At 35.7% G+C, this 13208-nt stretch overlaps 2 protein-coding genes across 2 annotated transcripts; one reads left to right on the top strand and one right to left on the bottom strand.

Moving 5' to 3' along the window:
- The first annotated feature begins 241 nt into the window (after positions 1-241).
- On the top strand, positions 242-7612 carry LOC140823859 (uncharacterized). Its single transcript, XM_073185405.1, has 13 exons — positions 242-653; positions 2096-2169; positions 2442-2525; positions 2701-2781; positions 3428-3508; positions 3945-4037; positions 4596-4775; positions 4912-4979; positions 5342-5393; positions 6043-6096; positions 6179-6271; positions 6610-6676; positions 7286-7612. The coding sequence occupies exons 1-13, from the start codon at positions 512-514 to the stop codon at positions 7375-7377; spliced, it is 1161 nt and encodes a 386-aa protein (XP_073041506.1). The 5' UTR covers positions 242-511; the 3' UTR covers positions 7378-7612.
- A 3531-nt stretch (positions 7613-11143) lies between these two features.
- On the bottom strand, positions 11144-12216 carry LOC140824399 (zinc finger BED domain-containing protein RICESLEEPER 2-like). Its single transcript, XM_073185988.1, has 3 exons — positions 11810-12216; positions 11592-11767; positions 11144-11508 (listed from the first exon to the last, which is right to left on the bottom strand). Exons 1-3 carry the CDS (start codon positions 12214-12216, stop codon positions 11144-11146), a joined length of 948 nt encoding a protein of 315 aa, XP_073042089.1.
- Positions 12217-13208: the final 992 nt, after the last annotated feature.

Raw genomic sequence — 13208 nt, 5'->3', positions numbered from 1 at the left:
AGTTTTTATCTTTTGACTGATGTTATATTTATAACCAAATTTGTACAATAATTATTTACCATGAAAAATTAATAAAAAAATTTCATTTATCAAAATCTCATGATAATTTCAATTCAAAATATCACGATAAAATTGATATAAATATTACTGTACGATGTATTGATTATATCTTTATTTATTTTGATTTTTTATTTATTTAAACGTAGTTAAATTAAAATATAGTATTCATTGGCCGAAATATCGACCACAGTATTTTTGGAAAACCGAAGGGCGTGCCTTGATTCTAGCATAGGTGAACCAGATTCAACACAAGTCAAAGGTAGCCCTTTCCTTTACCGTCCGCCTTCTCGGTGGCCTCGGGGTACGATAATCATCCCCTCTAGCAGGACAATCAAAGAAATCCGCCTGGGGAGTTCGGAGTTTTATCCCAAATTCATGCGCATGAAGTAAGAATCCTTGGTTTTGTGGAGTATATATAGTTGTAAACACCCTTTGTGTATACTCCGTATACATGGATAAGGTGTACGGTAAGCTGCGGAATTTGGATGCGTACCCGAAAATCAATGAGGATTTCTTCAGCCGCACGCTCTCCGGTGGTGTTATCACGCTCGTCTCCTCAATCTTCATCTTCGTTCTTTTCGTTTCTGAATTCAGTATGTCTTCGCGAACTTTCCGATCTCGTCTTCTTCTTTTTTTTAAAAAAAAATTCTTTTACCCCGTTGATGTTGGAGCTTCCGAGGTTGGAATATTATTGGGTTTGCGGTTGTATTATTATGTTAATTCTGATTAGTTTCTTGGTGTATATTGAATTTTGTCGCGTGGTGTTGGTGGTGGTGGAAGGCATCTAAATGCAGCGTGGAATTGGGAAAGCCAAGGTTAATTTTATGAAAACATTTAAAATGATTCGGGATGACTGTTATAATATAATCTAGGAAGCAGATCCCTTTTCTTTTTTCTTAATTCTAGTAAGAAAACTTGTGTACTCGTCTGGCCTGCCCGAGGGTGTGATTACAAAGTGAAAAATATTTTATCTTAATGGTAATTGGTACAGTGTTCATTTAGGCAACTTGAGTTCTTGGGGGCTTACTGCTGTTTGAAGCGTTGTTAGGATCTGGCAAGAAGGACCCATGAAATTACTTTACAAGAAGTAGAAGATGCTAGTTTTAAGTCAATGTATATACTTACCATTTTCTTTTATTTATATGATGTTGATTTGTATTGAGTTGGCACAGGAGGGGTTTGAGTGTATAGTTTTATCTTATTATTAGTGGTTAATTATTGGTAGTGGTTATTTATAGGATGTTACCCATCCCATCTATTTTAGTCCCAATGTATTCCAACCTATTCCATTGTAGCTAATTTGGATTTGTGAATGAAGATACCAAATCCGTTGTTTGTTTATAAAACTAGCAATGGGGAGGTGTACATTGCAACTGAAATTATTTGGGGAGTGACTCCAACATATTAGCTCTTCAGTAATCGGGTGATAATAATATGACTTATATGATGTAGACACTATGGAGTTTGGCTGGCTGCCTAATACAAAGTGATTAAATTGTCCATTAGCTTGATGGGTAAGTGGTGTTTCCGGCTCTTGGTATAAATGCTACTTAGGCCATAAAGTGGAAAATGAAGAGACAAATGATCTTTTCGATGCATTTGACTGTGGAGTGTGGAATCATATATCTTTTGGATTTACCACTCAGTTGATTATGTTTGAGCTACCCCAATATTTGGATAGGGCAAGACATTAATTTCTTTCTCATAAGAAAGCATGGTAATACACCTTTATTTGTTATAAAAAATATGATCTAAACAATGATTCTTCGTGTTAAACTACTATCATTCATGAAGATTCTTGTGCTATGTTTTTTGTTTTATTTCTTACCTTTGAATTTTGCTAAGACTCTTTCTCGTTAAGAAACCCTACGTATGAGCTTTCATACATGGTTTGTGTTAGCATAATACCAAGATCGTGCTTATTTCTTACAAAATCCACTTACCTTGCTCGAAAGATTGGAATTGATTCTTTCAAAAGTTTCATTGTTGCTTCTATACCCTCACATACAGCATGTTTATTGGCTTCTTATTGCAGGATTATATCTTCATACCATAACAAATACAAAGCTAGTAGTAGACACGTCTAGAGGAGGAAAATTGCATATTAATGTAAGATAACTGCGTAATGTCTACCATTATAGAAACTTAATCATCAAAATTGAACTCTATTCTCGAGTTTGTTTCTATACTTGTAGCATAATTTTATCTATTTAATTGCTACGAGGTAGCCAAGGTAGCCATTACCCTGTTAAGGACCTACAAAACTTAAGTTATTTGTTCACTTTATACCACTCCTTCCCTTTATTTAAGCATTGGACATTAGCTTCATCCCTATCAAGTATCAATGCAATTTATTAATTTACCTCTTAATTTAACTGCAGTTTGATGTCACTTTTCCTGCCATTCCATGTACATTGCTGAGTGTTGATGCCATGGATATCAGTGGGGAGCGACATCTAGACATAGTATGTATGCGTATGACTCTTCCAGTTTGTTTTCAATATGTCTGTGTATCTTGTTTATATTGTCAAGCTAAATTTCTTGGCTTTTATTTTAGTCTCAAACATTTCTGCTGACCTCCTGCCAGCTTCCCTTTATTTCTATATATTGGTTGCATAATGTGCTTCACTGAACCTGCAGAGACATGATATTTTCAAGAAAAGAATTGATTCTCATGGCAATGTGGTAGGGACGAGACAAGATGGCATTGGTGCCCCACAGGTTGGTGAAAACATAGAAGGCATCCTTTATTAAGATTTTGTTTCTCTTTTGTGGCCCTTTATTCTTTGGTGTGCTCATAATTCCTCGGATTTATTTAGCCTTCCATGGTTTTTGTGTCAGTTGATGAATTTGAGTCCTGTACATGGCACTTACCATTTGAAGGAATTATGAATGTTATTTTAACTCATGCATTATTGGTGTTTCCTGCACTGAATGTTGATCAGTCGGAGTTCCTTTTTAGGACTTTTTATCCCTGTGGCTACGTGCCAAATATCATCCTCAAAGGGGATTGAAGACAATTAATTTCTCATCCAGCTACTCATAAAATAATTTTCTTTGCAAGTTTGTGTCAATTATCATTTCGGAGGAGCGTCAGAAATAATTATTTTCTCATCCAGTGGAACGGAGAAGTATTTATTGTACTACTTAGCTTTCTTTTCCCACCCTTTAAGAATTTATGTGAAAGCTTCGCCATAACAATGTTGTTAGAACTTCAAATGATTTACAAAGGCATCCGGTTTCTTCACTTGTTCGGTTCACTTAGCCTGTGTGTGTTATTTAAAGTGTATATTAAGACTGAGATGTCTTGGAATAGACAGTGCTCTCTCTCTCTCTCTCTAAATCCAATTTTATTATATCTTTTTAGATCGAGAAGCCTTTGCAGAGACATGGTGGCAGGCTTGAGCATAATGAGAAATATTGTGGATCATGTTTTGGCGCAGAATCGGTATTTCTATGCTATCCATTTATTTTATATTTATGTTATTTACTTAGATAGGGGACTGTATGTAGGATATTACACAATTGGGTGAAATTCTGGAGCTCTGTTGTTAGAAACGAAATTTAATCCCTGGGTTGTCCATACATGTAACTTTTGGGTCCTCTTCGCTTCAAAATTTTTTGTAATCATTTATCATAAAATTCAACCAACTTTATGATGTGGAAACAATTTACATATTTTTATGCTTCAGCTTTTCTGGTAAATGAAGTGAGAAAGCAAACCAAAGAGCATAATGAAAATTTAGTAGTTATTATGTGCTCTCTGTTTTTGTTTTGATGAATGTCGAGACGCGTACGAGATTCATATGTTTCGGTTTTACTTTTTTTTAATGTTCCAGGCACGTGTAAATCTTTATATCATTATTTTCTTTCTTTTTTTGCAGGCGGATGATGAATGTTGTAATTCATGTGAAGAAGTTCGTGAAGCATATCAAAAGAAAGGCTGGGCAATAACAAATGCAGATTTGATTGATCAGGTTGGAGGAACACCAGATTTGATGTTAAATTTTTCTCATTGAGTCGTTGACAATTTTGTCTTTTTAAACAAGTAGGAAACTGCAATATTTTTTTCAAATAAATGCTGCAACGAAAAAGACGAACGTAGCGTATTATTGGAAGCTAATTCAGACAGGCTGCTAAATCAGTGTAATTGATATTAAATTTGCTGGAATACTCGCCATTAGATCTTCTCATTGGCTGGCCGAGAGAACTATTGTGTAGTTGTCACGAACAAGTTACTTCACTTTTCAAATGCTTTGGCTCGAAGTTATATGTTGATCGTCTTTTTTCAGTGCCAGTCTTCATATCTGTCAAACAATGAAACACATTGACATATTGAATCGTTAATCACCAATATGGAAGTGCCTTATGCTGTTTGGATTTATTCTGAAGCTAAAACTAAAGATGATCATATGTGGTTGAATTTGTGAAACCATCTTGAAAGCCCAACCATTCTTACACTCTTGTCGAGTCCTCATATATATTCTGATATGAGGTCATTTTTCTATGCTATGATATTATTTTAACGCATATAGTGCAAAAGAGAAGGCTTCGTTGATAAAGTAAAAGAGGAACAAGGTGAAGGATGCAATATTCACGGATCTCTGGAAGTTAATAAAGTGGCAGGGAATTTTCACTTTTCCCCTGGTAAAAGCTTTCACCAGTCGAACTTCCAGCTGCTAGATCTCCTCGCTTTTCAAACAGAAAATTATAATGTAAGGACCTGTCTAGTTTTTGGTTTTTTTCTTCCTCTCCGATCTCCAAGTCATACGTTGAATTACTCGCTTTAGTTTCTTTTCAAATTTAAATACAATACAAATCAATTTACTGCTTTCATGGCATTTCATGCAGATAAGCCACAAGATCAACAAGTTAACTTTTGGAGATTCTATTCCTGGAATTGTAAATCCTCTAGATGGGTAATCGAACTTACGTACAGGCCTTTTATCTAGAATATGTGATTTTCGACAATGCGTTGGCGTTTTGAATTGAGCTCAAGAGGGATTAATATTTTACCCGAATTTCACAGTTTTTTAGCCCCTAACTTTCACATAATTTATATGTGATAATTCATTTGTTTAATGTGTTTTCGAATCCTGCATGTCTTTTGGTGTGGTGTGGTGTGGTGCCCTTTGATGTGAAGACTACTGAGACAATAACATTTTCCTCTCCTAGACACTTTACTAACACCGTAGAAACCTTTATAGATACAGATGGTTGTTAAGTTATTGTGCATTTGATTTTCGTTTTTGTATCATTAATCATTTCTGTAAATATTCAGTGTGCAGTGGCTACAAGAAACTCCAGGTGGAGTGTATCAGTATTTTGTCAAGGTCAGTGCTTGAAGGGAACCTACCTTGACCCTGGCCTATTGTATTTTGCTCTCGTCGAAGAGATCACACACTCTTACACGCCCTTGAAACATGTATCAACCTTTTGTTTTGATGTTTGTTATCGAGGTCAGTGCTCAAGGGAACCTACCCTGACATTGACCTATTATATTTTACTCTCACCAAAGTGGTTTTAATTGCTATCTTGGATTTCTGATGACTTTGATCCCTTCAACAAATCTGCTGACTATTTGGGTTAAGGGTTACCAAATCATGATTGCCTCATTGTAAACCTATCACAATCATGAAATAAATTCAACTGTACTCTAATTAATTGGATAATTTCAATCTGACATTTTCATAGTTCATGATCCCCCTTCTCTATTACAGTCCTGAAGTAAGGCTTATTAGACCATTTAATGAGATATTCTGCGGTAGGGATTGGTTGTGTATAAAACTTGCATCAAACCATTTTAGTTTTCCATCCCTCATCATTGTCGTTCATCAGCGAAATTTGGTGCTGGAAAGAAAAGGTGGATGTATTTTTTATTTTTGCTGCTTTGAATATTGTAAAACTTCAAATGCTTGTGATACCCCTTCATCTGAAAGATCTAAAAGCTTGCCACTTCTAAGTTTCTTGTGGGCTTTGCAGGTGGTTCCAACCATACACACCAATATTAGAGGTCATACTATTCAGTCAAATCAGGTACTACACTTTTCAACATCGCAACTCTTATTTGATATTTATGTCCATGTCTTTTATATCATCACTGTTCGTATGCATTCAGTTTTCTGTCACCGAACATTTCAAGAATTCTGGAATGGAGCTGACCAGGTCTGTTCCTGGAGTTTTCTTCTTCTATGATCTGTCTCCCATAAAGGTAAACTTCATTACAAAAGTACAAAGTTTTAATTAGAAATCTAGGCATTATTTTGTAGAAACTTGGTATTTCAGCTGTTCTTGTACAATGCGTCATTCTTGCCCAGGATGAAGCACTGTGTAGACCCCGAAGGGCTATGCATTCTCGTCCATTCTGAGAAACTATTTTTGTGATTTATTATGCTGCTGAGCTTGATGCATAATGACTAGATAGCAACATATATTTGGATTTTATAAAATATCTCGCTCTTGGTGTTTATATAGCTGAAACTAAGGTTCTTTAATGTATACTTTTTATCTAACTAATATACTTTATTATAACCGTGTCTATCATGACAGGTTACTTTCACAGAAGAACATACATCATTCTTGCACTTCCTAACACATATCTGTGCCATCATGGGAGGTATTTATATTAGTTTATTGCTTGATTTGCATCTCTTTTCTGCTCTATCTAGAGATAATTGGTTGATGTCTTTTGAACAAACAGCTACCTTGTCTGGTTAACTTTAAGCTTACTCCCTATTATGCTAGTCGCAAGGAGTATTAATAGTCTCTTTTTAGGACACATTTGTACAATGCATCTCTTGTTTTCTGATCTAAACATGGAGATGGGACCTTGTAACTTTTCTCCCCCACGTGTTCCTTCCTCGAGTTATGCCGTTAAACTTTTTATGTTCATCTAAGACCAGTTTATGTATTTTATAATGCACTCCACTTGCTATGAACAAACAAATTCTGTCTCCATGCCTAATTGATAGGTCAACGAAAGCAGAACTTTAGCCTTCGTCCAATGACGAATTCAATAGCTCATCAAAATGTAAGGACAAATAGCTTCCCCGTGTTTTATCATCTTAACGAAATTCTAATACTTAAAGCCATCAAGTTTCCAGCTTAGGACACACTTAGTGGATTCTTGAAGCGATGAAGATGTACTTTCCTGGTCCTTGTACTCTCAACTGATACTTGAAACAACTTACTATCGTCGTAATTCCTTGAATCGTCTTTTTTCCAGGTGTATTCACGGTTGCTGGAATAGTGGATTCTTTCATTTACCATGGTCAGAAGGCACTGCGGAAGAAACAAGAACTTGGTAAACTCAGGTGAATGCTAAACATGAGATTTCATCGAACAAAGAAAATGTGCCGCTAAAAACACCACATGGCTTCAACCATGTCAGTTGTTGAAAGAGGTGTGTACCCTCATGCTCAAGAAGCAAGACATGAAGGCTTATCGAGTATGAGTCTGATAATGTTTGTAGGCGTTTATTACCTCTGCTTTGGTCTAGAAATCTCTGCTCTTTTTATCGATGCTGCATTTTATGAAATTTTGGTTTATGGCAGTTGTCAATGTCCGTTATCTATATTTTTAGAGCTTATCCTACTTATCTATATCAGTTGGACGCTACTGCCTAGCTTTCTAGTAGGGATGTAAATGAATCGAACTGTTCGCGAGTTTTTCGGATCTCGGCTCGTTAAAAAGCTCGTTCGGGCTCGTTCGGGCTCGTTCGTAAAGTTTATATAGCCGAGCCCGAGCCTTATTTTGGGCTCGACAATTTTGTTGAGCCGAGCTTGAGATTAATGATGTTCGGCTCGTTAGCTCGTGAACATGTTCGATGATAGGTTCGTGAGCTCAAAATTGAGCTCGGCTCGTGAGCTCGAGCTCGAGCTTGGCTCGTTTAAGTGGTTCACGAGCTCGGGCTCGGGCTCGGCTCGTTTAGGTAGATCGTGAGCTCGAATTTGAGATAATTAATGAGATAATATTAAAATAATCGTGTATGATAAATAATAATAAATTAAAAATTAAAAATTATATTAAAAATGTGAATGTTATGGCAATAATGGCATATTCCCGTAACCTCATCCTCATCTATTCCAAATCCCAAACCCTATTCAGCTATTTCCGTAACCTCACCTATTCCCCCCGAATCCGCGTCTCCCGACCTCCGCCCGCCGTCGTCGAGGGTCTCCGGTCGTAGCCCAGGTCCGGTCGACCATTATTGAAGCAGAAATCGGTAGATTTGAGCGTGTATAGGTAGCGAGCCCCCTTTCCCGTCCACCTCTAAACCGCGTACTATTTCCGACGATTCTCCGTTCTTCCGCCGACGCCGAGGGCTGAAAATCCTTGTACCGTCTAGGTCGACTTTAATTGAGGCGTGAATCGAGAGTTTGGAGATCGTATAGGTCGCGAACCCTAGCTCTGATTCTGGTTTGGTTTCATCTCCAAATACAGTGGGCAAAACAATTAGAGACAAAGTTCAAAAGTTTCAGCCTCTCAGGTGTGTTTGAATATTGCTGCTACGGCAATGAATTTAGTCTACTTAAGAAACTCATATTTGTTGGATTGTTAATGCAATGATATAAATATCTGTTAATACAATGATATAAATTAATTCTAGCGTATGCACTCTCACTCCGTAGAAATTAATTCTAGCGTATGTAGAGACAAAAGTTCAAAAGTTTCAATCTGTTACTGCTGCTACGACAATGAATCTAGCGTATGCACTCTCACTCCTAATTAATTCTACATATGATTATACGTATATAATCTTATTATTTAAAAATAATATGGTTTGAAATTAATTATACTTTAAAGTAAATATATATAAAAAATTAAAATATTTTAATATAATAAACTGAATATCAGACATCAAAGGCAACCGACTAGATATCTAATGTCGCCGCATAGAAGAAACCTTAGCATTGTGAGGTCCAAAAATACAAGGCCACGTACGTGATACATTATATAGTATCATATTATAATATGATATGGTCCAAAATTATATAGGTCCACGTAATTCATTATATATATATATAATATTCATTTATTCAAAATTCTAAAGTGTATCTTACAGAAATTACAATGTTGTAATGTTGATAAGGCTGAAACTTATAGGCTGAAACTTATAAGTATAAGTTTCAGCCTCTCAGGTTTGTTGGATTGGTTGAATGCAATATTATGAGTACTGTAATCTGTTGGTACTACTTAATGTATTTATTGTTGTTCATAAGCTCCAAACATGTCGACTCCAAACACATCATCTGCTCAAGAATCATGCACAACTCCCGTTGTGGGAGGAGTTCAACCAAGTGCAAATGATACCAATGAAACTTCTCAAAGCAAGGCTGTGGTTGAACTTGATAATATTCAAGATGAAGGTGATAATCCATATGCCCCGAAGAAAAGAAAACGCACATCTCCTGTATGGATTGGTTTTAAAGAGATTATTCTTTCAGATGGGTTGATAAAGGCTGAATGTATTCATTGCAAACATCGAATGACATATACTAAGTCTGGTCCCACATCACATTTACTTAGACATAGCAGAAGTTGTATAAGGAAGCAGATGAACAAGAAAGGACAAAAGAATATAAGTATAAGCACAACTATGTCAGAGTCAGAATCTGTTAATGCAGTGCAGAATTTCAGATACGATCAAGCGAAGATCAGGGAGATTGTCTCTTACATGATTATTGTTCATGAATTGCCATTCGTCTTTGCAGAGTATGAATTGTTCAACTTACTGATGAAGAATTCTAGTCCACATTATCAAAAAATCAGTCGTGCCACTGCCAAGAAAGATTGTATTACTTCTTATGAAATAGATAAGAAAAAATTACTGGCAGAATTAAAGGACATAAATAGGGTCAGTGTGACTACGGATTTATGGAGGTCTGATAAAAAAATTTCATATATGGTTGTCACTTTTCATTATGTGGACTCCAGTTGGAATTTGCAAAAGCGGAATTTGAATTTTTGTGATGTCCCCCCACCTCATACAGGTATAGTTGTTTGTGATGTGTTGAATAAGTGTTTGGTTGAATGGGGAATTGAAAACAAGGTGTGGACAATCACAGTTGATAATGCTACATACAATGATGTAGTTATTCGGATGTTGAAAGAGAATTTCTCTTATAAAAACAATCTTCCTCTCGGTGGAAAATTTTTCATGTGAGATGTTTTGCGCATATCTTGAATCTTTTGGTACAAGATGGGCTTTCGGAGATACAAAATATTATTTCCAAATGTATGTGAGAGTGTGAAACACATATCTGCCTCAGAGTTTCGTCTTAATATTTTCAGTGAAATTGCAAAACAGTTGCAATTATCTTCAAAGAAACTAGTAATGGATTGTTGCACTAGGTGAAATGCAACAAATTGCATGTTGTCTACTGCTCTAGAGTTCAAGGACGTCTTCCCAAGATATCAACAAAGGGATCCTACTTATAACACTTTGCCAAGTGAGGAGGATTGGGAGAAAGTCCGTGTAGTTTGTTCTTTTCTTCAAAAATTTAATGAAGTTACCCACATCATTTCAGGTACTAATATTAAACTTGAATCTTGTTTCTTAATAAAATTGTTTATTGTCTGAATATCTAATATAGTTATCTACATTTTTCAGGTTCAGAATATCCAACTTCAAATTTGTTCCTACTTGAACTTTATAACATAAAGAGGTTGTTGAATAATACAAGTATGGGTGAAGGTAGTTTCATGAAAGATATGGTTAACAAAATGAAGACTAAATTCGACAAGTATTGGGGTCACTGTAACTTGTTAATTTCTATGGCAGCTGTATTAGATCCAAGGAATAAGATGAAGTTGATTGAATGGTGTTTTCTAGAAATCTATTCTGAAGTTGATGCAATTGAGAACATCGTTACAGTTCGTGAGACATTGCGTTTGTTGTATCGTGAATATGTTGATGCTCACAAAAATAATGTTGCTGAAAAGGATGTTTCAGGTGATGCTCAGAAAGAAAGTTCTAGTGTTTCAAGTATTGTTAGTGCAAAAGGAAAGGGTAAAGTGAGGACAGTATTGTTAGTGCAAACGGTTCATGGGAGTGGATACGGTTCATGCTCGGTTCGTTAAACTATTTGCTCGGCTCATTTACATTCTTAATATGCATCATGACAATAATATTTTTGTGAGCATCAACATATTCACGATACAACAAACGCAATGTCTCACGAACTGTAACGATGTTCTCAATTGCATCAACTTCAGAATAGATTTCTGGAAAACACCATTCAGTCAACTTCATCTTATTCCTTGGATCTAATACAGCTGCCATAGAAATTAACAAGTTACAGTGACCCCAATACTTGTCGAATTTAGTCTTCATTTTGTTAACCATATCTTTCATGAAACTACCTTCACCCATACTTGTATTATTCAACAACCTCTTTATGCTATAAAGTTCAGGTAGAAACAAATTTGTAGTTGGATATTCTGAACCTGAAAAATGTAGATAACTATATTAGATATTCAGACAATAAACAATTTTATTAAGAAACAAGATTCAAGTTTAATATTAGTACCTGAAATGATGTGGGTAACTTCATTAAATTCTTGAAGAAAGTAACAAACTACACGGACTTTCTCCCAATCCTCCTCACTTGGCAAAGTGTTATAAGTAGGATCCCTTTGTTGATATCTTGGGAAGACGTCCTTGAACTCTAGAGCAGTAGACAACATGCAATATGTTGCATTCCACCTAGTGCAACAATCCATTACTAGTTTCTTTGAAGATAATTACAACTGTTTTACAATTTCACTGAAAATATCAAGACGAAACTTTGAGGCAGATATGTGTTTCACACTCTCACACACATTGGAAATAATATTTTGTATCTCCGAAAGCCCATCTTGTACCAAAAGATTCAAGATATGCGCACAACATCTCACATGAAACAATTTTCCACCGAGAGGAAGATTGTTTTTATAAGAGAGATTCTCTTTCAACATCCGAATAGCTACATCATTGTATGTAGCATTATCAACTGTGATTGTCCACACCTTGTTTTCAATTCCCCATTCAACCAAACACTTATTCAACACGTCACAAACAACTATACCTGTATGAGGTGGGGGGACATCACAAAAATTCAAATTCCGCTTTTGCAAATTCCAACTGGAGTCCACATAATGACAAGTGACAACCATATATGAAATTTTCTGATCAGACCTCCATAAATCCGTAGTCACACTGACCCTATTTATGTCCTTTAATTATGTCACTAATTTTTTCTTCTCTATTTCATAAGAAGTAATACAATCTTTCTTGACAGTGGCACGACTGATTTTTTGATAACGTGGACTAGAATTCTTCATCAGTAAGTTGAACAATTCATACGCTGCAAAGAGGAATGGCAATTCATGAACAATAATCATGCGAGAGACAATCTCCCTGATCTTCGCTTGATCGTATATGAAATTATGCACTGCATTAACAGATTCTGACTCCGATATGGCTGTGCTTATACTTATATTTTTTTGTCCTTTCTCTTTCATCCGCTTCCTTATACAACTTCTGCTATACCTAAGTAAATGTGATGTAGGACCAGACTTAGTTTATGTCATTCGATGTTTGCAATGAATACATTCAACCTTTATCAACCCATCTGAAAGAATAATCTCTTTAAAATCAATCCATACAGGAGATGTGCGTTTCCTTTTCTTCGCGGCATATGGATTATCATCACATTCATCTTGAATATTATCAAGTTCAACCACAGCCTTGCTTTGAGAAGTTTCATTGGTATCATTTGCACTTGGTTGAACTCCTCCCACAACAGGAGTTGTGCATGATTATTGAGCAGATGATGTGTTTGGAGTCGACATGTTTGGAGCTGATGAACAACAATAAATACATTAATTAGTACCAACAGATTACAGTACTCATAATATTGCATTCAACCAATCCAACAAACCTGAGAGACTGAAACTTATAAGTATAAGTTTTAGCCTTATCAACATTATAACATTGTAATTTCTGTAAGATACACTTTAGAATTTTGAATAAATGAATATTATATATATATAAATATAATTAATTACGTGGGCCTATATAATTTTGGACCATATCATATTATAATATGATACTATATAATGTATCACGTACGTGGCCTTGTATTTTTGGACCTCACAATGCTAAG

Source organism: Primulina eburnea, chromosome 2, assembly GCF_022965805.1.
Source record: "Primulina eburnea isolate SZY01 chromosome 2, ASM2296580v1, whole genome shotgun sequence".
NCBI classification, from domain to species: domain Eukaryota; kingdom Viridiplantae; phylum Streptophyta; class Magnoliopsida; order Lamiales; family Gesneriaceae; genus Primulina; species Primulina eburnea.
Note: the sequence above shows the minus strand (reverse complement) of the source record. Positions and strands in the feature narration are given on the sequence as shown.

Bases quoted from the DNA above. Each gene is read 5' to 3' on its own strand.
- LOC140823859 (XM_073185405.1), top strand. From the start codon at position 512: ATGGATAAGGTGTACGGTAAGCTGCGGAATTTGGATGCGTACCCGAAA. The intron at 4,038-4,595 runs GTTGGAGGAACA...TAACGCATATAG, and splicing joins ATGCAGATTTGATTGATCAG to TGCAAAAGAGAAGGCTTCGT. The intron at 4,980-5,341 runs GTAATCGAACTT...GTAAATATTCAG, and splicing joins ATTGTAAATCCTCTAGATGG to TGTGCAGTGGCTACAAGAAA.
- LOC140824399 (XM_073185988.1), bottom strand. From the start codon at position 12,216: ATGGTTGTCACTTGTCATTATGTGGACTCCAGTTGGAATTTGCAAAAG. The intron at 11,768-11,809 runs GTAATTATCTTC...TTGTTGCACTAG, and splicing joins AGTGAAATTGTAAAACAGTT to GTGGAATGCAACATATTGCA. The intron at 11,509-11,591 runs GTACTAATATTA...TACATTTTTCAG, and splicing joins AGTTACCCACATCATTTCAG to GTTCAGAATATCCAACTACA.